Here is a 22,279-nt window from a genome sequence, read left to right on the forward strand (position 1 = left end):
CCCGGCGTTGACACTGACCTCCCGCCTGATGTCAGCTCAGAGAGGTCACCAACACAAGGCTGCCTTTTTCATCAGCTTCCATCCCATCCAGCAAGTCATATGAGACGGAGACTACAGCACAAATAAACAGCGTACACAGTTCTTTTATAGAAGAAAACTTATCTAAGTGGCTTCTTCCACTCCACCATAACTTAGTCACTGCAATTTATGCCGATTAAATCAACTGCAGGCAGCCCTGAGGTGCAGACAAAATAATTTCAGAAACGATAAGATCTCAAAAATAATGTTTTCTAAAGTGTTAGATTTTGCTTTTTATATTCTTACACAGCTATCGAGCCCTTTCTATTTGATGAACCAGCTGCCCTTTCATGTATCCTGTAATCACAGAGCTTCATTAGTCACTCTGAGGCATGTTTGTGTCCACCAGATAAACCTCAGTTTTCTCTCTGAAAACAGCTGCCGGTAGTGGATGGTAAGTGGTTCAAGTGAGCCAAAACAGCAGAGCTGCAGCTAAAAAATATACAGATTTTTGCAACAAAGCCAGTGCAGAAGGGGAAGTGGACAACGCTGCCTTCAGCTCATCATCTTCATAAAATAAAATACATATATAGATATCTTATAAACAGTTACTTTGGTCAAGTCTTAGCTCATGTATCTACAATCCTTCTTAGATTTTTTTTACCTAAGCGGGGTAACAGCAGTGAAGTTTTGCTGCTACCTAGTGTCTGCTCCTTGTCAGGATTTATTTGAAGGAATCCCAAAGAGCTGCTGAGCTTCAGTTACGGTTTCTTTTATTTCAAAACACAGCATTCACACTCAGTACAACCACAGCTTTTACATGTACACATTACAAAATTATGTTTATAAAAAAAGATCACATCTACAGTGATTTTTCCACAAAAAAAGACCTTTTAAATCTATTTATATTCACATTGATTTAGCAACACGTTGCGTTTGCTATGATTCTAAACGGAAATTTAGAAGAAAAAAAAAAGATCTACAGGCGAATGAAATCGTAAAGAAGTGTGTAATAAGCTTTTTAAGAAATTAAAATGATCAATTCAAGGATCTTTAAAATTCCTTTTGTAATTATTCATAATCTGTACAACATTGTAGCATTGCAAAGAGAAAATGACTACTACCAAAAACCCACAGAGACTGCATCAGTGTAATAATGCTGAGGAAAGCATAAATGTTTGGAAAGCTGTTGACTGAAGTGAAGACATTTAAAAAGATACTGAGATAGTAAAAGAGTTGTGCTTAACTTGTTGGCACAGTCTCAACGTCACCTCTTTACTGGTCACAGAGCACATCAATAAGAAGCAAGCTGAGGCGACACTGGTACAAACATCTCACCCCACATATGAAGGTTCGTCATGCTTCAACGGGAAAAGGATTTCACTTTTACTCAGAGCAGAGTTGTCACAGTCTCTTCACAGCATCCACCCACCGTTTTCTACTTTTATATAAATGCTAAAACACATTTGTGAGACACTGCATTGCCAATGCATAATTGGAAATTCTCTTGAGAGGCGTGAATCTTTCCGTAAATCTGTATAAAAACGCCTATTGGGATAATCAATGCTGCACTTTGAAGAGATTTTCACTGCCAGGCGGAGTAAGTGTGTGTGTGGACACTTCAAGTTCTATAAAGGAATATGAGGCTTCACAGGAATGTGGAAACCAGCAGTTAGTTGAAGACAGAGCGCTGCAAATTGTCATGAAATATGCGCTATGATCTCACACTCCTCTGTTTCATCATCATCTATAAAAGAAAATAACTAAGATCCAGCCCAATAAAATATGATCTTCCATATCAAACTCACCACAGGTTCATCGACTCAACTCTTTGTCCAAATCAAACCTGGCGCCAGGTTCACAGCAGCTTCGCAATATGAAGTCACTGCTGTGGAAACGGGGCTCATCATTACTACTTAAAAATAAAAAAAAATAAAAAAGAAGCCACAGGAAATAAGTATTCAGAAGAGTTTAAATAAGACTGCTGTAAGACGTGCAATAATCGCAGAGAAAATGGTCCCCGTCAGATTTAACGAAACGCCAGGGCGAGCGTGTCACACCAGCGTTAAACTGCTTTCCAAGTGCCACGAGCAGGAGAAAGTCCTGAGGAGCCGAGGTTTTCACCAAGTGAATCTATACTACGACACAGTTTGAACTATAATGGGTGCATTAAGTCAAGATCAGATTTCTTTGCTGCAGGTGAGAAGAACAGTGTGGAATCCTCCTGTATGTAAATATCAGGCATTCCGTCCCACATCAAAGACATAGTATGGTACAGTACTTAACAAAACAACCAGTGTTAGTCTGTGAGCACTTCCAGAGTCCTCCTTAACATGGCAGCGTCTCGTTTGATGTGACACAGTACTTCTCATTGTGCATTCATGTGTAAAAGAAGAAGAAGAAAAATAAAGTCCAGGCTCTATCACCTCAGAGCTACACTTTAGTTTCAGCACCAGTGATGAGTAATACCATGGTAAACGAAAGAGTGGGGAACCTGGAGAAGTAGTATCTGCATTCCTGACTCATAAGATGCGATCTGGCTGATGTCCTATATTTCTGCTTCAGCAAACCAGTGAAAAGCACATTTGGTTTAAATCATGATAGACAGTAAATGGAGGCAAAAAGCAGAAGTGAATGAATGAAAGGACTGATGATCGGAGGAGTCTTCAGAGCCGCCAGTGCTGCGGACTGGATGAGTTCAGTGGTGTCTAATGTGCGGGAGGGTTGTTGGGATCTGGTCGGCTGTTGGCCAGGTACTTTGCCCTCATGCTGGAGGTGTACTGTGGAGAGAACCAGAGGCGAAACACATCACGATTTCACTCTTCGCAAATTTGAAAATTCTGTGCAAGCACTACACAGAGGGTAAAAACCACTGAAACTCACACAAAAAATGCTATAACACAAATCCAATGTAGAATTTTCTCATTATTATCTGACCAAAATTTGCAAATTTTAGGAGGAGTGCGCTTTGTTGCATCTGTTCGGTTAAATTAAACACAAAAAGCAGGAGAGAACCATAAAAGTAAGCAATCTGAAGCACTGAAGAGCACAAATCATTCAAGAGATGAGAGAAAATCCTACACAGATTGCCTTACTCCAGAGTGCTGGAATCTACAGGGACATCAAACCATTCAAACACAGAAACGTGACAGAAACAGCTAGAGGAGTCGATAACGGGGCACAGGGGTAGAAATGTAAGCCTGCTGCAGCTCCAATCACGTCACCGCTGGCTGCGGTTCTACGTGCACAGTGGCAGGGTCAGACATTCATATGACTTTAGGATGCATCCATGCATTTTGGGAATACAGGTGACACAAGCACAATGGGGCTGCATTTCACTCGCGTGGAAACAACGAGTCGTCTTGGTTGTATTTAAGTTGGAGTTCATCTTTTACTGCGATCATCCTTCAGAGCCGGGCTCAAACGACCAGAACCATGCATCATTTACAGTGCTGCCATTTATGATTATTTTCATTCTTGATTAACTTATGGATCATTTGCTAAAGGTGATCTAATAATGCACTTAAGCAACATTTTCATCAAACAATTAATCAACAGAGTACTTCCTACGCCACCATTTTTAACATGTCAATATGCCTCATGGTAAAATGAGTCTTTTGTGAAATATACACTGACGGAAGGATATCAAACAACAAGCATTTTCTCTTTTTTTAAATCAGTCTCACATGTTTTAAATGTATACACCAATAATATCAGATCATTTAGAACGACATCTCATCTCATCTCATGTGCATCTGACCCCAAAAAACACGTTATTGGTCAGCGGTACGGGTCCAGTTCAGCAGTTTCAGCTACTTTCAGTAGTTTTCTGTACTGTAATATAGGTTGAGTTTAGAAAAAAATTAAAACCACCAGGCTAATTGGACAGTTCTGTTATTCATTTCTACCAAATTGCAGAAGCCAGCTTGTATAGTTACAGATGCAGCAGTTGGCAAGTGTAACATGTAAACAACAGTAATGTAATTACTGCAGTTACTGTCTTCCCTCCTAAACTTCTTTTCCATTTACACAACAGCAAAGCCTTACATGTTTACAGCAGTTACAAAATTAAATTAAAAATAAGAATCTCTCAGCAAACTTTGTTTAAAGTCACTCCTGAGCGGTCTGCCTACAGACGATGAGTCACTGAACATCACTCAGCTTTTTTTCCTCTCTTTTCTTCAACACTGCAGTAATGGTGACATTTGTGCATACCATCAGATGTAGTGGCAGAGATAGCAGAAAACTAAAGGAAATCAGCTTAAAATGTGGCTTTTCTTGCTTTACACAGCCTTTAAGGAAATGCAACAGTGTAATATTTTACTCTCATGAGGTCACCAACATGGTCGGTTTCAGAATTTGAAGCCGTTATGTCCCCGACTTCTGGGTCACAATGAGCCTTAAGACAGAGTTCCAGCTTCACATGTTCCTCCCAATACATCTGTGGTGCAGGGGGAGGGCAAACATGCAGCCCGGGGCAGGGAGCAAACATCAGGTAAGACACCAGGTGGGACATTTAGCAGGATTCAGCACAGATAGGGAGTGGGAGTGGGTGGGAGGTCTCAGCCCCAGGAGGAGCAACATAAAGGGTCACGAGAGCCAAGAGTTTGAGAGGTGGCACAGAGGAGGAACAGGCCAGCAGGGGGACGGGCATGTTTTGTACCTGTTAACATAGCAGAGGAGGTTACCAAAACGACCTTGAACTCTCCGAGGGCTTTAACTGCCAGCAGTGACCGCTGTTACTGTCCGCGGCAGTCAAATACAACTGTATGGATGCGCAGAAACAAAAAGAACGACAAGAAGAGAGTATAGAGAAGATACACAAAGCAGTGCCAAGGTCCAGGCAGACACACACACCTGGGGGAGCAGGGTCTCTATAGGAGGTTCAGGCTGGGTGGGTCAGGATGGGATAACTGAGGTTGGCTCTTGATAAAAACAATAACATTGTTGCAACATCTTCCTTCCTGATGCAGCTCAGAGGACCAATGAAATGATGAGAGACTGTGGCTCACAGGGGGACTCTGAGCCAGTCAAAGGCAGACTGAAGGGAAGCTAAATTACTTTACTGATCCCGATTTTTATTTTGTTTAACCTCCCACACAAAAAGGTCAAGAAACAGAGCTGGGAAAGATTCAATATGTCACTTCAACTACGACTAACATGTTTCATGGTCAGAGAAATAAGAGTTCCAAGTCAAGAATGATCTTTTCCAAATACTTTAAAACCACATCGTAGTGTTGAAAACATGTTAAAACATGTGATCCAAGTAAAACAACTCATCCACGTTAAGTTTCAGAGTTTCAGAGGCTCGAAATTTCAGATGCGAGCTTTTCTACTGAAGGATCAAAGTTCAGCGTTATTCATTAGGCTACTTTGACACAGCGGACTCTTTCAATGAACCTTTTGAGCAACTAAACCTGGGAGCTTCTGGTGATTATGGAGGGGCTGGTGGGTCTAACAGACACCACAGCTGCAGTTGCTCATTTCAAAGGCAAAGAAACTGCAGCGAGTAAACAGTGTCAGTCAAGAAAAGTTATAACAGTTTGCCAGTAGTCTCTTCTAAAGTCATTTTCCTTCATTCTCTAACTTCAACTTAACATTAAAGTCTCACATCAGTGCACATAAAAATGAAAACAATGATGCTTTATTCTTTTGCATTTTTACACAGACACAGGATGAACGGGCTTTAGAAAAGGCTAAAGTCAAATGACCCACAGGTGCTCTTTTTTTAAACCGGGGGATGAACACTTACCGAGGGAGGAGGAGACTCCCGTTCTATCAGTGGCGTGTTTTCACAGCGAGAGTTCTGGAAGTTGGAGTTCTGAGCTCTGTGGAGTAAAACACATGGAGATCAAACACAACAAGTTCCTAACACGTAACGCAGACAGTTTGGCAGAAATTAAACAGCATAATGCGTGCATGAAACTCTCCAGTCACCAAGACTTCCCCTCCCCCAGCTTCCCTACACTGAGCTCCAGAGAGCTTTGGGTTTCACAGGCATCACAGCTGGAAAACAACAGCTGCATCTGCTGCGCACAACATGACTTTCTTTTGGAGAACTAAGCTTCTCTCTGGGGATGCATAAACTTGCTCCTGTCAGCATAGGGAATCCAATATCAGCCTCACAGTGCAGAACCTCTTCTTTATGAAATTAAATAATCTACCACTTCTGGTAGATTTCACTTAAGCGGGGCTTTCTGTTACACTAAAAGTAGTTTGAGTGGTGTCTTACATGTACTCTGTGACAGGTGCGTTGCTGACGGTGTGGGCTGTAGCAGGGATGGAGGTCTCGCTGCCATAGCTGCTGCCACAGCTGTACAGGCTGGGCATGTGGACCCGGTACAGGTTGTCATGGTTCGGCCTTCCTCCGTGGCTCAGAGACTCGTCTTCACTGTCGTCATCGCTCCTACAAATGCCAGAAAGCACACTATAAAACCACCAGCAGAGGGACCCCCTGTCCCATCTCACTGATAACAAAGGAGCATAAAAATGCCACGTGGTCACGTTTTTTCATTTATTCTCAGTCACGTTTTGATTCCATTTCATCCCCTCCTCAGAGAGAGAAAACAAGAGGATTACTCTACAGTCTGAGGCAAATAAGATTCACTGTTCCACAGCTCTTAATGGAGCTCAACAGTAAGGGTAAAAAAAAAAAACAAAAAAAAAAACAGACTCATGTTAATGGATCAGTTTCCACAACAAAATATTGATTTACCGCAATTAACATTGAGACTGTTCAAAACCTTCGGTGAGCTTTTTCTGCAGATGTAATGTGATTTCACTTTCTTCTTTCCTAACAATGAGGCTCAGCAGTGCATGCCTTAATTCCCTCTGCATGGTCTGACAAAACAAGCGTGACAATGACATCATGGAGCCTGTCTCCCTCTAGTGTTCAGCCAGAGGCTCATTTCCGTCACGTCGACTCCACTGCATCTGGTGCACCCAACAACAAAAAAAGCCAACGCCATTAAACAGTAATGCGAAAAGAGACGTTAACCTGATATCTAATGCAAAAAATCTTGACAGCCTCCCATTAGGAGCTGCAGTTCCAGATAAATTCCACGCTAAAACAATAAGCTTACACGCATCATTAGAACAGCAGAAGTTACTTGGAAATTATTGTCTTTGTTCCAAACCAGTACTCCTTTTTTCAGTCCCCAATGTCCACATTGAAAGAACAAAGAGTGTAAACCATCGCTTTGCCACAGGAAGCTCCATCTGAGACCAAGTAAATAAGATGCCCCCCACCCCTCAATAACAAGCAAGGATCACTTATCTGCTGTTAAAGAGGACAAAGAAATGAGAATGATTTTACCTTCTGCTGCAGAAAACCACACCATCTTAGGCAGTGGTTATGATAGATTCAGGCCAACATAACAAAATTAGGGGGATAACAAAGTAATCTATTTGAGGAAGCAGCTCGAGCCCTCTGGACTCGTCCTAGTCGTGAACAAAGGCACTTTTTGAGCAAGAAAACATAAGTCATCGCCCTGTCTGTATCTTTTCCCCTCAAACCTTCATTCCTGTGCACAGTAAAAAAAAAACCACGAAGCCTTGAAGAATGTTGGAAAACCATTAAAGATTAATGGGCTTTTTCTCTTGAATTATTTCTCGCCGTTTATACAGTTCTGAATCTATACTTGGCTTAAAAGCTTTTGCACAGCCTCATACGTGGTTGTGGGTTTTGTGGGGTGTGTAGGTGTGCAGGTGTGAGGGTGGCGGCTGTCTTACCGCTTTCCCCGCCAGGTGTGAGGCACACTGCAGACAATTGAGCTGAACATGAGAGCTGTGACGAAAGAGAAGAACACGAGGTAGATGAGGCCTTCCAGCCCATCGTAGCACAGTCCTGTCATGCCCTGGACATAGTCCTGCAAAATAAAGATCCAGAAGATATGAACAACAGACGAATGAAAGACCAAAATGAAAAAGCAGTGTTTTTTCTCTACCATTTAATCTAAGCTATGTAAAAATACATAGGAATTTTGTACATTTCTTACCCAGATTTTTTTTAAAAAAGCCCTAAACTCCACACTAACGTGACGAGATCTTGCATTCTTTGTGTAATGCAGAGCTAAAAACCATTTTCCAGCATGCTGAAGATGCCACTGTACGTGATAAAAACGTGTGGTGGCAATAGTTCCTGTAATGGAGTAGATTCATAAAGGGGAAGTTGAAGACAAGGAGAACAAAAAAACGCTACACTCGAATGTGTGCACTCAGAATTTGGACTCCACTGGGGAACAACCCTCTAAAGCAAAGTGAATGCCAACTACTTTGCATTCTTCCAGCTGAATAAGTGCCGGCATCAGCTGGAGAAGAACTTCCATTCAGGAAGGAACAAGTTATCTATAGTGACAGGTGTGCAAGCTGTACAAGCATGAAAAAATTAGGGCTGCTTTGTACAACTTAGCCGCAGTAAAAAGATGTCACAACAAATCACACACAGAGCGACACCAGAGTAGCATTGCTTCAGTTTGAAGGTCTTTTCATCTCTGCTCACCATGTGCAGGCTGCGGCAGTCCACCAGTGCAGTGAGCTGATGAAGGCTGATCTCTGTGGTGTTCAGTATCCCCTGGATCTCCTCCAAACTTCCCTAAAAGTAAGTGAAAGACAACAACGTTTGTACGGCTTAAAAACACGGAGGTGCGTGGATGTCACAGAAACAAATATGAGCAACTCAGACTTCATGTAACACGAGTGAAGCTGCGGTGAGCGATACATTTTCTGCTCTTCCAGATGAATAAACAATGGGAACAACTACATATTTGGAGCAACACAAACTAAAGTGCTTTTTTTTTTTAAAAGAAAATGGTAATGCATTCACTCATTATCCATTCCACGCACATTTATCAGGGATGAGTCCTTCATGAATATGCAGCAGTACACAGAGCTGAACAGCAGATTTTAATGTATGATAATTCTAATGGACTGTCTCAGTTTTTCACACAGTCAACATTTCATCTCTTGCTGAAAATACGTCAGATTGCCTGATAAAGTTTGAACAACCTCAGCAAATTCTTCTGGGTGGGTAGGTAAAGAGAAACATGCCTCTTTCTGTTCCCAGTGTCAGCTCTCATTTATGCCGCTGTCAACATAGTGTAAGGACCAGCCCAGGACAATACCGCAGTGTTGTATGGACTTGGGCCAGTGAAAGCCTCATGCTGCTCAATGGAGATAATGCAGGTCCCAGGTGGGCTGTCAGCAAATCTTTATGTGCACAGGTGCAGTTCACCTCTCTGCAGGTCAGTCACGTCCCATTCAATAGGATGCTGCGTCATATATTGCCAGCGCTACAGCTAGCATGTAACGTCCTAATTCCTCTGACAGGGCTGGAAACGCACCTTGGTTTGTTTATATTCTCTGGCGGCAGAGCGGAGCAGCTCAGACACATCGTCCTGCATCTCCACCAATGCTTTGTGGCTCCCAGAAAGCCTCTGAAAAAAAACAAAAGTATGAGTATGAATGTAGTCCAGAGCATTTCAAGTATTTCCATCTTTTTAAATCGATACCAGAGGCTTTCAGCTGCTGCCTCCATTTTCGTCATATGGACTCCATGTGTAATCATGCATTTTATAAATGTGAGCTGAAAGGCTTCTATACTGTGCACATAGAGCTCCCTTTAGATTTTAGACAATGGAGGCCTTGACTTCAGCAGCACTCAAAAGTTTTATTTATTCATGTGGGAAAGACAAAACGTAGGTAGAAAATCAGTCTAACAGTAAAAGTGACGTTCTACTTCTGTAAAACATCTCATGTCCAACACAAAGCCTTTGCAGCAGGCTCTTGGTATCAGCACAGACAGACAGGAAAAGCTGCTCTGCACAGTTTTCTACTCCACAGAATGGACATTATTGTAAAACAGCACGGAAACAGTCTTTCTTTGAGGCAGTGGGAGTGACTCACAGTACCCACTTGCATTCTTACCAATCACAAGCTCATACATCATGCAGATAATATGTCTGCAACATCATGTCTGCTCACACTGGAGTTTTACGAGCTTCAACTTGTTTGAAAGAGCATTCGAGAAGCCCCACGAAGAGAAACAAACATGAAAACATGCAGCAAGTAATTAATGCGACAAACCTGCTGGAAGGGGTTGGTTTGTTCCACACTGCAGCTCAGGTAGTACTGCAGGGTTTCTGAGAGTTGGACAGGAGGAGCAGAAGTGAGAAGGTTAACAAAGCTTACACTCAGAGTTAGGGCTGCAACTGAAAAGGCTATTTATTGTTATGAAATAATCAGACTTAACATCAATAATGCCCCTGAATAATTGCTCAGTCTGTGAAAATTTGGACTTCCTGAAAGCACTTCATAGTGCTTCCTTTATCAAAAACAATCATCACATTGCATCAGTTGTTCATTCACTAAAATAATATCATAAACAATATGATGCCAACAAAGACCTGACCCTGACTGGAGTTTTTCTCTCTGAAAGTAGCAGCCTGTTGCAGCTGGAAGCAAGCCAGAGCTGCAAGTGTCGAGGAGAGCTCCTCAAAAAGGTGAAAGGCACGATAAATGTCTGTAAAACAGATCTGCCTCATCAGGTGGAAATTCTGAGGGTTTATCAAAAAGTGATATAAGAGTCTGTGGTTCAGTCACTAAGGAAAGAAGCCAAGACTAATTTTATTCACTTAAGGATGTCATCGTGTTTCCTGCTGCTGTAACTGCTCTGAGGTGAAATGTTGCTGTAAAAACTACTGTATCTTTTTTCATTTGGACTATTTCTCCTCACAATTATTTCTGAATTCTCTTAACAGTGCATCAACACCTGAACACACAGCCATTCAGAGGCTTTGCTATAACCCTTGTTACAGCATACAGCCTCGTGGAACACAGCAGAAAGGGCGGTTACATCATCTCTGTGGTTTTTGTTAAATCACCACAAGACTGAACTTGTGTGCTGCTCTCAGTACACCGGCAGCGAAGAAGACTGCAATTATGGCTTTAGACTTTCACACAATATTACCACCCACTTCCGTTAGTTCAAACTCCCGACAGTGAGGAGGAGTCGATGAGAAATTCTTTATGCGTAAGCGTGTGACTGAAAAGTAGAGCATCCCAGCAATGTGCAGACACAAGCTGTGAGAACACCACCACTGACCTGACACATGCTGCGAGTGACGTCCACACTCGCTGCTGAGTCAGGAGATTTTTTTCCCCCGTCCAAACACAAATGAGCACGAGAAGAGTTTCCGGTACAGAAGAGTACATATCATCATGCAAGCTGCTGTGGGTCTAACGCTCGCAGATACGCCCACAAACATTAATATCAGGAAGAGCAGATTTCCTGATGGCCTCATTAAGACCACTTTCTGTATCACCTGCACCGACGCTGTACTGTAAAACTTTGCAGTACGTCGAAGCTGTAGCGAAGCCGTGAAGAAAGACATTAGTTTGCCACGTTCCGTGTAGCAGAAAATGTTAAATTATTCTTTTTGTGGATGACAACAAAAGCTCAGGATTATCAGGATAGGAGAGGATTACTGCTGTTCTGATTTCTGTTCAGACTGTGAGCCCCGGCATCAAGTTACAGTCATAATACTTCCACTAATTTGTTAGACAAAGATTTGGCACTAAGCCATCGCAGCAGGTTGGATGTCGTTTCAGACTCTGGAGCTCTGCGAGTCCTTTTATAATAAATAGATTTTCCAAACATTTCAGCTACCAGAGGCCAACTGAACTGAGCAAGCAAATGGTTACACAGCAGTTCCTAAAGTCTTAAAACCCTGAGTGAACAAATCCCTTAAATGACGTCGTTTTAAATACTGAGAGAGTTTCAAGTCCTTGATTTGAAAATATCCTACAACATCGGCCACAGCTCATCTTTGTCACCGAGGCTATCATTTATACTGAAATAAATCATAGGGGTGAAAAAGAAATTCCACTCAGATAAAGAGCTGCTTATCTGGCATAACTGTGCAATGAGGACAACGCAGAGGACTGAAAACTAACTGAGCGTTATTGAAATGATGCATGTTGAAGTAAATAAGGCAGCGATCCAGGGAAGGAAGCAATAAATCCGGTGTCGTAATAACACGCTTGTGCTATCCAGAGGTAACAGCGAGAGGAGTGGAGAGAAAAATAAACAAGAACTGGGTTTTGTTGGGAAAAATAGCTTAAACATAAATGTCTTGTCGTCAGCTTTTACAGTTTGTTGATCATTTGGCAAGATTACAAAATTCCAGTAAATTCTGAAAAAAAATAGAAACAAAGAAATATTTTGTTGTGCTGCTCAATAAAAAACTGACCTAAAAATATCCCTGCTGCATGAGCTGCATCAGCCTCGGGGCAAAATACAGCGTTAAAGCTGCATCATAAAGCAGCTCAGCGCATATAGGAAATCAGCACTCATGGATCGGATTAAGCATATTGTACAGCATTTACAGCTGATGTCCTGGTTTCTGCTTATTTGCCGCAGATATCATCTTATTTTAGAGTAGAGAGCAGAAAGAAACGCAATTTGTTAAGTTGATTTTGAAAAAAGGACATTAAGTAGGCACAGACTCCATGCATTTCCATTTCCAAGAGGCGTTTTCTCTCCAAGGACTGGAGAGGGAAGCAAGACACATACTGCGCCTCTGATCCTCTGCTTTTATCTCCCTCGAACACGCATCCCATCATCGGATAGATTGGGCAATTACTAAAATAAGATGTGTTAAAGAGGCTTCTGTGCTGCTCAAAAAGGCAGCCCATTGCCTTCCTGACCGCGCTGCAGATGAGGCATGAGGTCATTTTTCGAGGCTTTTTATGGTCCATGGACAAAAACAAGACCGACCCTTGGGCGAGTCGTCTCCCTGACAGACAACAATCGGGAGTATTGAGACCACAAGGGAGGAAGAAATCAAACAAATTTCAAGTCCACGTCCAGTTCAATTGAAAATGATTTACATTTAAAGTGTGCGAGAGTTGGCTGAATGCACAAACAAATAGAGCTTATTGGAAAGGATCATACCTCGGTTGATGACTCCATACTGGTCCACCACTTTGGTGATATATGTATCGGGAGAAACACAAAAGTCACTGGAGCTCTAGGAAAAAAATTAAAAAGTTAATGAAAAGGGGTCATTTGCAGTGACATTTCCACTTAATTCCCCAAACACCCTCACAAACAGAACTCGAAATGCACCATCATATCGGATGTGCAATTAAGTGATTGCAGTTTCAGTAATGGGAAGAGCTGCTAAGAACAATCACTCACACACACACAAACAAAGAAAACAATCCCATTTAGGTACGAACAGTCTGACTCATCTGCCGGGGACGCAATCCTCCACACAGATCTTTCATTTGCATAAATGAAGATTAGCATTCATCAACATTTTTCATCCTCCTGAGAGATCTTCCAAATGATGCCAGTTTAAATTAAGCAATAAGATGAGAAAAACATTAAAAAAAGATCTGGATTTAAGATGCTGTAGAAGAAACCAAAATCGCTTCTTTCTTCTTCTTCTGCAATAGCACGCCTGCAAACCTAATCCCACTTATTAAGCTTGACATCAGACGTGTTAATAACCATCATTAGTCATTAGAATTTCTGGAAAAAAGCTGAGTGATCAGAAAAAAGAACAAAGACGTACAGTATGTCCATAACAACATGTCTGTATTAAAAATGATATTCATGAAATGTGTTTTTGTCACGGTAAACAATTGTTGTCTCAGAAAAATTAAGGTCCTAACTGCTGTTCACTGACTCGTAGGGGTGTCTTTATACTCTTATTTCACAATCTCATACTGAGGTTTGCAGCCTTTGGCTGTGCACACAGAAATTGTATTATCCAATTACACGCAATGCACAGGGCAGCTCTACCTGGAAAACAGGATCATGCCCTGATGCAGACACTTACCGCAGAGACAGCCAACTCCATTCCCAGCGAGACCCAGCTGATTATAAGAGTCACCACACCAAACAAGCACACTCTGCGGAGAAAAGGGGAGGTTAGAAGGACCCTTAACCTTCATACTTTCACCTTATCTAAGTGAAGAAATTAGCATTGTGGTTGTGCCAATGCAAAGCTGCTGTCATGTAAAAAAAAATATATAGAAAACAACTGAAAGAAAGAAAGAAAAAGACTAAATACTATGATTCCATTCTGAAGATGTAAGTTACTATGGTAGTTTAAGACGGAGACCTTGGACTGCTGAAAATTGATAAGGAATAAGAAAAAAAAATGAGGAAAACTGTCGACCAGTCACTAATTAGAAGCCAAAGATTAGACTATGCAAGAATTCCTGTGTTAAATTAAGTGTTTGAGATGAGAAATGGCTTTTAAACAGAATAAGGGTAAGCATAGCAAATCAAACACGGCAACATGTGTCGTTAGTAATCCCTAAAATACTGACCTGATCATAACATTTATGTAAAATGTGCATTAACTGGAATTATCTTATGATGAGACTCACCCCACAAGCGTTCCCTTGGAGTTGCGAATGAGGCCAAACAGCACCAGAAGGCAGATCAGGACATCGAACAGTAGCAGGACTATGTAGCCCAGCCACCTGTGGAGACAGATGTCATCAACTATAAATGCCCAATGAGCACCACAACAAGCAATCTCTGTGAAGAGCAACACTCAATGTTTTTAGCTCAGAGAAACATTCAGTAAACACATACACCATTAGAAGAAACCATCTTGTATAATAAACCCATAAATTGTGTCTGTAATGGTTTCCATTAAAACTCCATTAAATAAATGCATTGCTGTGTGGTCTGATATGGACATGTGACTGCCATGAAATAATGTATTCTAATAAACTCAAAGCAAGTTTTAATAAAGTGCTTAAGTCATTCATACTGTGAAATGTGTTCAACACAACAAACTCAGTTCTGAACAATATATAAAACACAGAGATGAGTTTTTTTTTAAAATGATGCGGCATGAGATACATTACTGCCAATCTGTCTGTCGCTGTTTGCAAAGCTCATACTTTTTAACACTACTGCAGCTGTTTCTGTCATTGCTTAGTGTGCAGTCTTACCTATACCAGTCATATAGCTCAATCTTGACGGCCAACTCTTCCAGGGAGATGTTGTTGCTGTCCCAGAAGGGAATCGCCACCATCTGTCTGACCAGCTCATCCAGCTGGCCCTGCAGCTTTTGGATGATGGACAGGTAGTCTGCATGCTGTGCATACTGGCCCTCAAGCTGTTGCAGATTGTCATCTACTGTCTGGTTCAGTGAGGATGTACTGTCGTATACCTTGAGCCAACACAGGGACAGACAAGGTCATGATAGAGTTCAGAGAATAAAAGAGGATTGCACTTCAGAGCTCTAATGAAACGAGGGGTGCTCATGGCAGAAGGGGGATGAATTATTAAACATGTTGGTAGAATTTGGCGCTCTTGGTCTTACCAGTTTTTGTACTCCACTGATTGTGCGGTTAGCATGGCGGAGGGAATACGTCAGCCGATTCACTCCATCGCAAGTCTCGCCGTTCCCATAGAAACCGACAGCAATGCCAGCACTGAGGGGAGACAAAAGGAAGGGAGGGGAGACAGACTGGTGAGGAGGAGGGATTAACTAAAAAAGACAGAGAGGAGACCGAGCGAGGGGGAAAGCTCGGCAGGGAAAGAGGCGTGTGAACTCCATTTTAACCCTGTCGGCTCAGGCCCGTGTCAACAGGCTCCTTTCAGTTTCCGCAGAAAGACTCCATACAGAACCATGGAAACACAGAGGAATGGACCAGCTATGCCCCAAACCCCACACCACGGCTGACAAAGGCTGTACTGAGGCAAGAGATCAGCCTTCATTTGCACTGACAGGCCTCAAGTTGCAGATAAACAGCTCGGGCAAATACATGGGCAACCGTTTCCTAAAGCTACACGAACCAAAACATTTTTTAAATTTTCCTTTGCAATTTAGTGCAACTTAACTAACAGCAGAGAGCAGAATTCACTCTATCCACAACAACACTGCCATATATGTTCTCAATGTTTCAGAGACAAAAAGCCTTTCTGATCAGAGCATTGACCTCGTGGTTTTTTTAGTAGCCTTCATCTTATGAGTGGACTCATCGAGTGGAATGATGAGAAGCGAGAATCAGCTTGAGCTCTGCCCGACTCAGACAGCCCTCAGTATATCAGTGGGTTTTCCCTCTTCCTGGAGGGCTGCTAATCTCTTCCTCTCACACTCGGCAGTGTGAAAAAGGTGAACAGAGGCAGTTTCACAGCAGAAACAAAGGAAAATCCCACTCTGATATGAACCTATGCAAAGTCTTTAATTGCTCTTTAACTTTTGGAAAAACAGTTGAGAAGACTTTAAAAAACCATCAAGATGATCCCATTAAGCTGCGCTCAGTGCAGTGATGTCGCGCTCCATCCCTGATGTTGACTCCCTGCCAAACAAGACAAAACAACGCACAGAGGAGACTAATCTTTCACACTTACGTTTTTCCTCCTTTTGCTAAAACATTTGTGCGTGGGTACAAGCCCACACGGACACAGTGATTGTAATGCAGTTCTTGTACTCATCAGGTCCCTGAGCTCTTTGTGCTATTCTGAATCAACAGTCATGGCTCTCTGGTGGCCCATCAATGGGAGGAGGGAAACAGGAAATGAGCGCCATGTTCAAGGATAGAAAACATGACCAGATGGCAAATTCTCTCATCATCTACTTCAAGAAGTAAAAATAACATAAAGGGAAAATTGATGCCGATTGGCATATGGCATGGATAAGTGTTTCTTCACAGAAGTGTTTCTGTAAAATAGTACTTTTACTGTACAATACTTAGAAGATGATTGGATGAAACACGTCTACTGCTGTACCTCGCCTAAACCTCATCTGTAGCAGCTGAGATGGGACACAAAAAATACTTTTATCTGGGCATTTTGCCCGTTTTAAAATTTTCTTTTTATACAGCTGCTCCTGGCGCTTAAAGGGGACGATCCCTAAACTTTTCAGACAGGCACTGGCGTTGTCAGAGGCACTTTTTCATTTTCTTCTTCTTCAGGCAACCTCTCATATGTACAGAAACTGTCACCCCAGCGGTAGGGTATGAGATGTCGGACAGCAATTATTAGAAAAGCCCATCTGTGGGTGCAAATCAGCCCGATAGTAAAGATGTCAATAACGTGATGGTGACGAAACCGTCTTAAAATCTAAATGACCTGCAGGTGAGAGCAGCTCACACAGAAGCTCAGCTCAGTAGGACCAATCGTTTCCCTGAAACCTCTAAAAGAAGTCCTAATTAAAACTGTTCATTGTTTAAGCTGAAGCAGGCCAGGAACAGGGCTCATTCTAATGAGAGCGTTTGTTCACGACTATGATATTAACTGTACTGCTGTCTCCGACAGATTGTTTAAAACGCAGACGTCTCCCTGCACTACGGCTGTCAGATTGCTCATCTGTTGGCAACAGGAGTCTGTTTGGTGTGGTCATGAGGGTGAACAACAACAACAACAAAAAAATAGTTAAACAAAACGTAAACAGCCAAATAGATGATGAAAATGAAACGGGTACGAGCTGGAAAGTTGGGCGAGGTAATGTCCAAACACTGGCCCATGTAACAAGCTTAATCTGACAAGAAATCGAATCGGATCGGGTTACTTGCGATCGAATTAAGACCCAGAGATAACTCGATCTGATTGCCCGCTGAACGTGCCCGAAGACGACAGTGGATCGGATCGAGCGTTCTGCGCATGCTCGGGATTTTTCCCGCGATCGTCACCCGGAAGTCGAAGGAGTCGATATTACCGTTGTTGTCGCCGTCAGAAAGAAACACACAACACGATGGAGAATGCGCCGTTGTGCATGGCGTTTGTGCCATAACCAGCTCATCACAACCAGAAGTGGCTCTATTAGCGATAGTTGAAATGGGTACAGCGCCACTTATCTACTGTGGGATTGCACGCTTTGTGCCAGTGATTCGATTCATTCACCGCCATGTAACAAAGGATAGTTACCCTTACTCAGATAAGGAGCATAACCCAACCATAGCTATAATCGAGTTCATCTCATCATATAAACCCACTGACTGAGGAGAATGAACAAAAGCTGCTAAACTCTGGAATAAGGGAGGATTTACTGAATGTGTGCCTGTAACATTTATTATGTCATTCTGTGAAAGCAAAGGTGAGAATAATGCAACTGGTAGTCCGAAAACATACAGAATAGAGAAGGACGTGGCAGGAAATTAGGAAGAGTTCAGATGAATGCAGATATTCTGTCGCAGAGCAACATAAATCAATCAAAAAGTACAACTATCCCTGCAACGCCATCATTTCTACTCACCTGCACACAAGCGTTGCGATGATGACACACCAGGCGGTGCAGCAACAGTCGGCACTGGGCTGCTCCTCATTTTTGTTCCGCCGGCAGCACAGACAAATGGAATAGATGAGGAGGAACAAGAGGTCGAGAGCCAGACAGGCAAACGCCACACCTCCCAGCAGCAGGATGGACTGATGGGGAGAATAAGTCAGTTAGGAAAACTTAATAGTCGTTATCGCTGTCATTTCAATAACAGTGGTGATAATGGGAGTCCAAAATGACCTACAAAGATAAAACGCATGGTATGACTCAAGAATTAAGATGCGTTTCCCTCTTATCTGCATGTTTTACAACTGCTGAGTTAGCTGTTTTGTACACGTCAGAAACTTTAAAACTCTTTGTACAAAGTAGAATACAAATGTGAAACTTTACCCTACATCTGTCAGAGTAGTAGTTTCACTGAGGTACTCCATCTTTTCCTTTCATTTAAAGATAAAACTTAGCACTGTGCAGCTTATCAAAGCACAATATACATGGCTAATAGAGGATTTGATCATCTAAAACCAGCAACATATAAAAGTGAGGGTTTTTTTTTCAAATGACGAGAGATAAAAGATCTCTGAACAGTTCAAAAGAAACAGTAAACCCTCCACAACAACCACCATGGTCATTACAGCACACTGACAGTACATTAAAGCTGCAGAATAGTGATGTAAAATGATTGTTAAACCTCAAAGTCAAGAGCAGTGCTTCATACAGTATGTAGGTCAGACAGAGGGCCTCTGTGTTCACTGTATACTCCGGGGATTCGTAGCTTGGATCTGCGTCCACTTTGTCAAGCAGAAACCCAGTTGCTCCATTTGTTTAGGTTTTTTTTTTTTTTTTTTTAAACAAAACATCACAATGAACGACACGACCAGTTCATTTCAGCGTGTGAACTCAACGACATCCTTCAAGCTGCAGTGACTCCACTCCTGCGTCCACGGTGACACACTAGTGACAGACACAGCTGAATAAGTAGGCTCCTGCATGCTGCTTTGCATAATTCAGCCAGGAGCAGAAACGCACTGTAATTTGGGTGCATTGCTGACATACTGTTACATCCCCGTCACTTGAGCTTGCATCATCAAGACGCAGTTGCACAGTAAGCACCATTAACAGCTTGGCCATCTGGATGAGTCTAGACCTCCACTTAAGCCTGCAGGGAGTGCTGCATTTACAATAATTAGCAGCCTGTCATCATAATAGGTTGTAAAATGGTCCAGTCATGACCCCTTTGTGTGACTCTTGTCATTATAAATCTGGGACAGGAAAGAGGCAACATGCTCTAGCAGCTGGATTATCTGTGTATTTGATTAAAATGTGTAATATTACATTGAATTTTAAGCCGTTTATACTGTCAAAGACACAGAGCTGCAGCCAATATCCAGCAAGTGAAATCCTGGATAACAACAGCGAGCTGGAACAACTGTGACATTTTTCCAGCATCTGACAAGCAAACAGCCACAGTCAACAACATGTTCTATAAAATGCTCATTTAAAATCTTTATTTTGTCCCTTCGCTCTCACCAACAAACGAAGAGTTAAAGAAGTCTGACAGCCAATGTCAGACAAATACAGATAAGACGAAGGGACACAAAGATGTGGACACTTTAATTGCTGTCATTTTCAAGACCCGTGCAAGATTCAGCACATCCCCATAAACTGCTGACGTACGTCTGGGACACGTCTTCCTGTTTCTCCGGAAAAAACGCTTCTCTTTTTTATTTTCTGTACGTGTCCTCCACATTTCTCGGGAAACTTTGAATCTTGTGACCTTGGCTAAAAATGTAGCCACGCTCGCTTTTTGTTTTCTATTCTAAGCAATACCCCCAATGTCTGTCTCACTGCTGCCATGCAACACACACCAAAAGCCATTCCTAAGTCCAAACGACCAACACTGGATTCGATAATGATACCCACATCAAAATAAACAAGCGCTTCCTGGCTTGCCACAAAATGGATTCGGATAACAAAGCGCTTGAACCAGCTGTTTCCACAGAATTTGAGAGGAAACACCCAATTTCTGACGACATAGCTTTCCGAGATCCTAATTCGTCTTTGTTGGACAGAAAACCAAAGGGGAAAGATAACAATTCAACCTTCAAGGTGTGCCATCTGACAAGGACTTCTTTTTTCCAATCCAACCTACCAGATAATTGGAATGTGAACAAGTAACCTGCACATCAGTCAAAATAAATGAGGTCGTGGCATGTGTTCAAAAGCTTCCAAGCCAACAAGCAAAACAAGGAATCACTCGACATGAACTTGTAAGATACCATTCAATGTTGACTGTGAGGACAAATGCCAAGCTGCTCTCCCCTCCCCCCCATTTTAGCTGCTTAACAGGCTGGGCGACTCCTAGCTTGACCTTTGTCACGATCTGAAAAGCCCTAGTTTATGCAGTTATTCTGATTAATTTGTCTTGCAAAGGCTCTTCGGAGTTCCACTGCTGCTCTTATGGTGTAACAAACACTACAAACTATTACAAGTTCAGCAAAATAACATTAAAGGAAATGGCTGTTTGGGTCAGCTTAAGGTGGTTTGGACCACACACCTACACTGCCAGCTGGCTAGTGTCTAGAAGAAGGTCAAGACACAGATAGAGCAGCCACACACAGATGGTGACATGGATCAAAAGGTGAAGCGAGGAAGCGAAAACAGGTCATCTGTCACCAATAAAACCCAATGATCTTTAATCCCAAGCTGCAAACCAGGACAATGGTTTGTGTAACAACATACAGTACCCATATGATGCTGCTCCTGTAGGTTAACACTGAAATCGCAAACATTAAACACTGTCAAACACTTAGGTGTGTGCAGAAAAGGGTTCCCAGTTTCCGTGATTTCATTTTACCTGTTGATATGTCCAGTCTTCCGGTTGGAAATCACTGCTCGTTTGCTCGAACTTGAAGTTGAAGTGGGGCAGCCTGTGCAGCAGGTTCACCCACCATGGTGGAGAATAGCTAACCACTGCTGCCATCGCAAGTAGAAGTCAGTGAGATCCACTCACGAAACGATGCTTTTCACTGTAAACAAGCAAGGAAACCCACTTCATTCAACCCGTCTGGATCCGGGACGAAAGACAGACGCAAAAACAGCGCAAACCTAGCATAATAAGACAACCAGCTGGAGGCATTTTGGTACTTTGTTACGTTTAAGTGCTCGTTTCAGATTTGAAAAGAAAAGACAATGTTGAATAATTCAACGAAACTATGAGTAGAATAGGATTTAAAGGCAGCTGAAACTATATTCTTATCGTTTGTGTTGGAGAGTATCTCTAAACAACAACTCGCTAACTTCACAAACACTATCCGTAACAAGGCGAACGTTAACTTACCGTAGTTACCTTGTTAACCAGCCAAGTTAAGTGATGCTAACGTTGTATCGTTAGCGGAGACCCTGATATAATGTTAGCTGTAAACTCCAAAGCGCAGTGGCCCATTTAAAGGTAGTTTAAAAAGCAGTCCGCTGTTCAAAGCTAGTTATACCCACGATGTAGATTAGCTAGCGTTAGCCGGTTGAGCTGCTGGTTAGTTATGTCCGTTGAGACTTGGGCACGAAGGCGTGAAACAAGAAGTATCTTTTGTTCCACTTGACATTCCCGTCTACGCTTTGTTACATCCTGATTTGTTGATATGGCAGTTTTTCACTTCATCTTTTTCGGTCTAGCGTCAAAGCTCACACCAGCCACTCCGGATGACTTCCCCATCCAGTTAGAAATCGGAGTGCAGAAGACTGAAACCAATACTGCGACTGTTCACGGCAATCACCCGGCTGGCAGTTCACCCAGCCCGGCCCGCACACAATCCAAATATTCGCCACAAAAATGACTCAGTTGCGCCACCTTGAGGTGAACTAATGTCTGGCTAATGTGAGCTTTCAGTGGTGTCGGAAATATCACAACTGTTTGTCAACTGAACGTAACAGTGGGTGGAGACAGTTTTTAAAAAAAAACTAGAATTTCTGAGATTTTACATCAGATAAAAACAGTCTCCTCAAACGATGGTAAAAGT

At 42.3% G+C, this 22,279-nt stretch overlaps 1 protein-coding gene across 1 annotated transcript; it reads right to left on the minus strand.

Moving 5' to 3' along the window:
* Positions 1-774: 774 nt before the first annotated feature.
* ttyh3a (tweety family member 3a) lies at positions 775-22,078 on the minus strand. The gene is made up of 15 exons (XM_072368328.1): positions 21,604-22,078; positions 21,121-21,292; positions 18,246-18,415; positions 15,369-15,480; positions 14,995-15,215; positions 14,419-14,514; positions 13,863-13,935; positions 12,971-13,046; positions 10,102-10,157; positions 9,360-9,452; positions 8,519-8,611; positions 7,750-7,886; positions 6,251-6,424; positions 5,771-5,846; positions 775-2,798 (listed from the first exon to the last, which is right to left on the minus strand). Exons 2-15 carry the CDS (start codon positions 21,244-21,246, stop codon positions 2,727-2,729), a joined length of 1,575 nt encoding a protein of 524 aa, XP_072224429.1. The 5' UTR covers positions 21,247-21,292; positions 21,604-22,078; the 3' UTR covers positions 775-2,726.
* Between the last annotated feature and the right edge of the window lie 201 nt (positions 22,079-22,279).

Source organism: Leuresthes tenuis, unplaced genomic scaffold (assembly GCF_036924035.1).
Source record: "Leuresthes tenuis unplaced genomic scaffold, fLeuTen1.0.hap1 SCAF_17, whole genome shotgun sequence".
NCBI classification, from domain to species: Eukaryota; Metazoa; Chordata; class Actinopteri; order Atheriniformes; family Atherinopsidae; genus Leuresthes; species Leuresthes tenuis.

Bases quoted from the DNA above. Each gene is read 5' to 3' on its own strand.
- ttyh3a (XM_072368328.1), bottom strand. From the start codon at position 21,246: ATGGCAGCAGTGGTTAGCTATTCTCCACCATGGTGGGTGAACCTGCTG. The intron at 15,481-18,245 runs GTGAGTAGAAAT...GTCTCCCCTCAG, and splicing joins ATCGCAACGCTTGTGTGCAG to TGCTGGCATTGCTGTCGGTT. The intron at 9,453-10,101 runs GTTTGTCGCATT...GTTTTTTTTCAG, and splicing joins AAACCAACCCCTTCCAGCAG to AGGCTTTCTGGGAGCCACAA.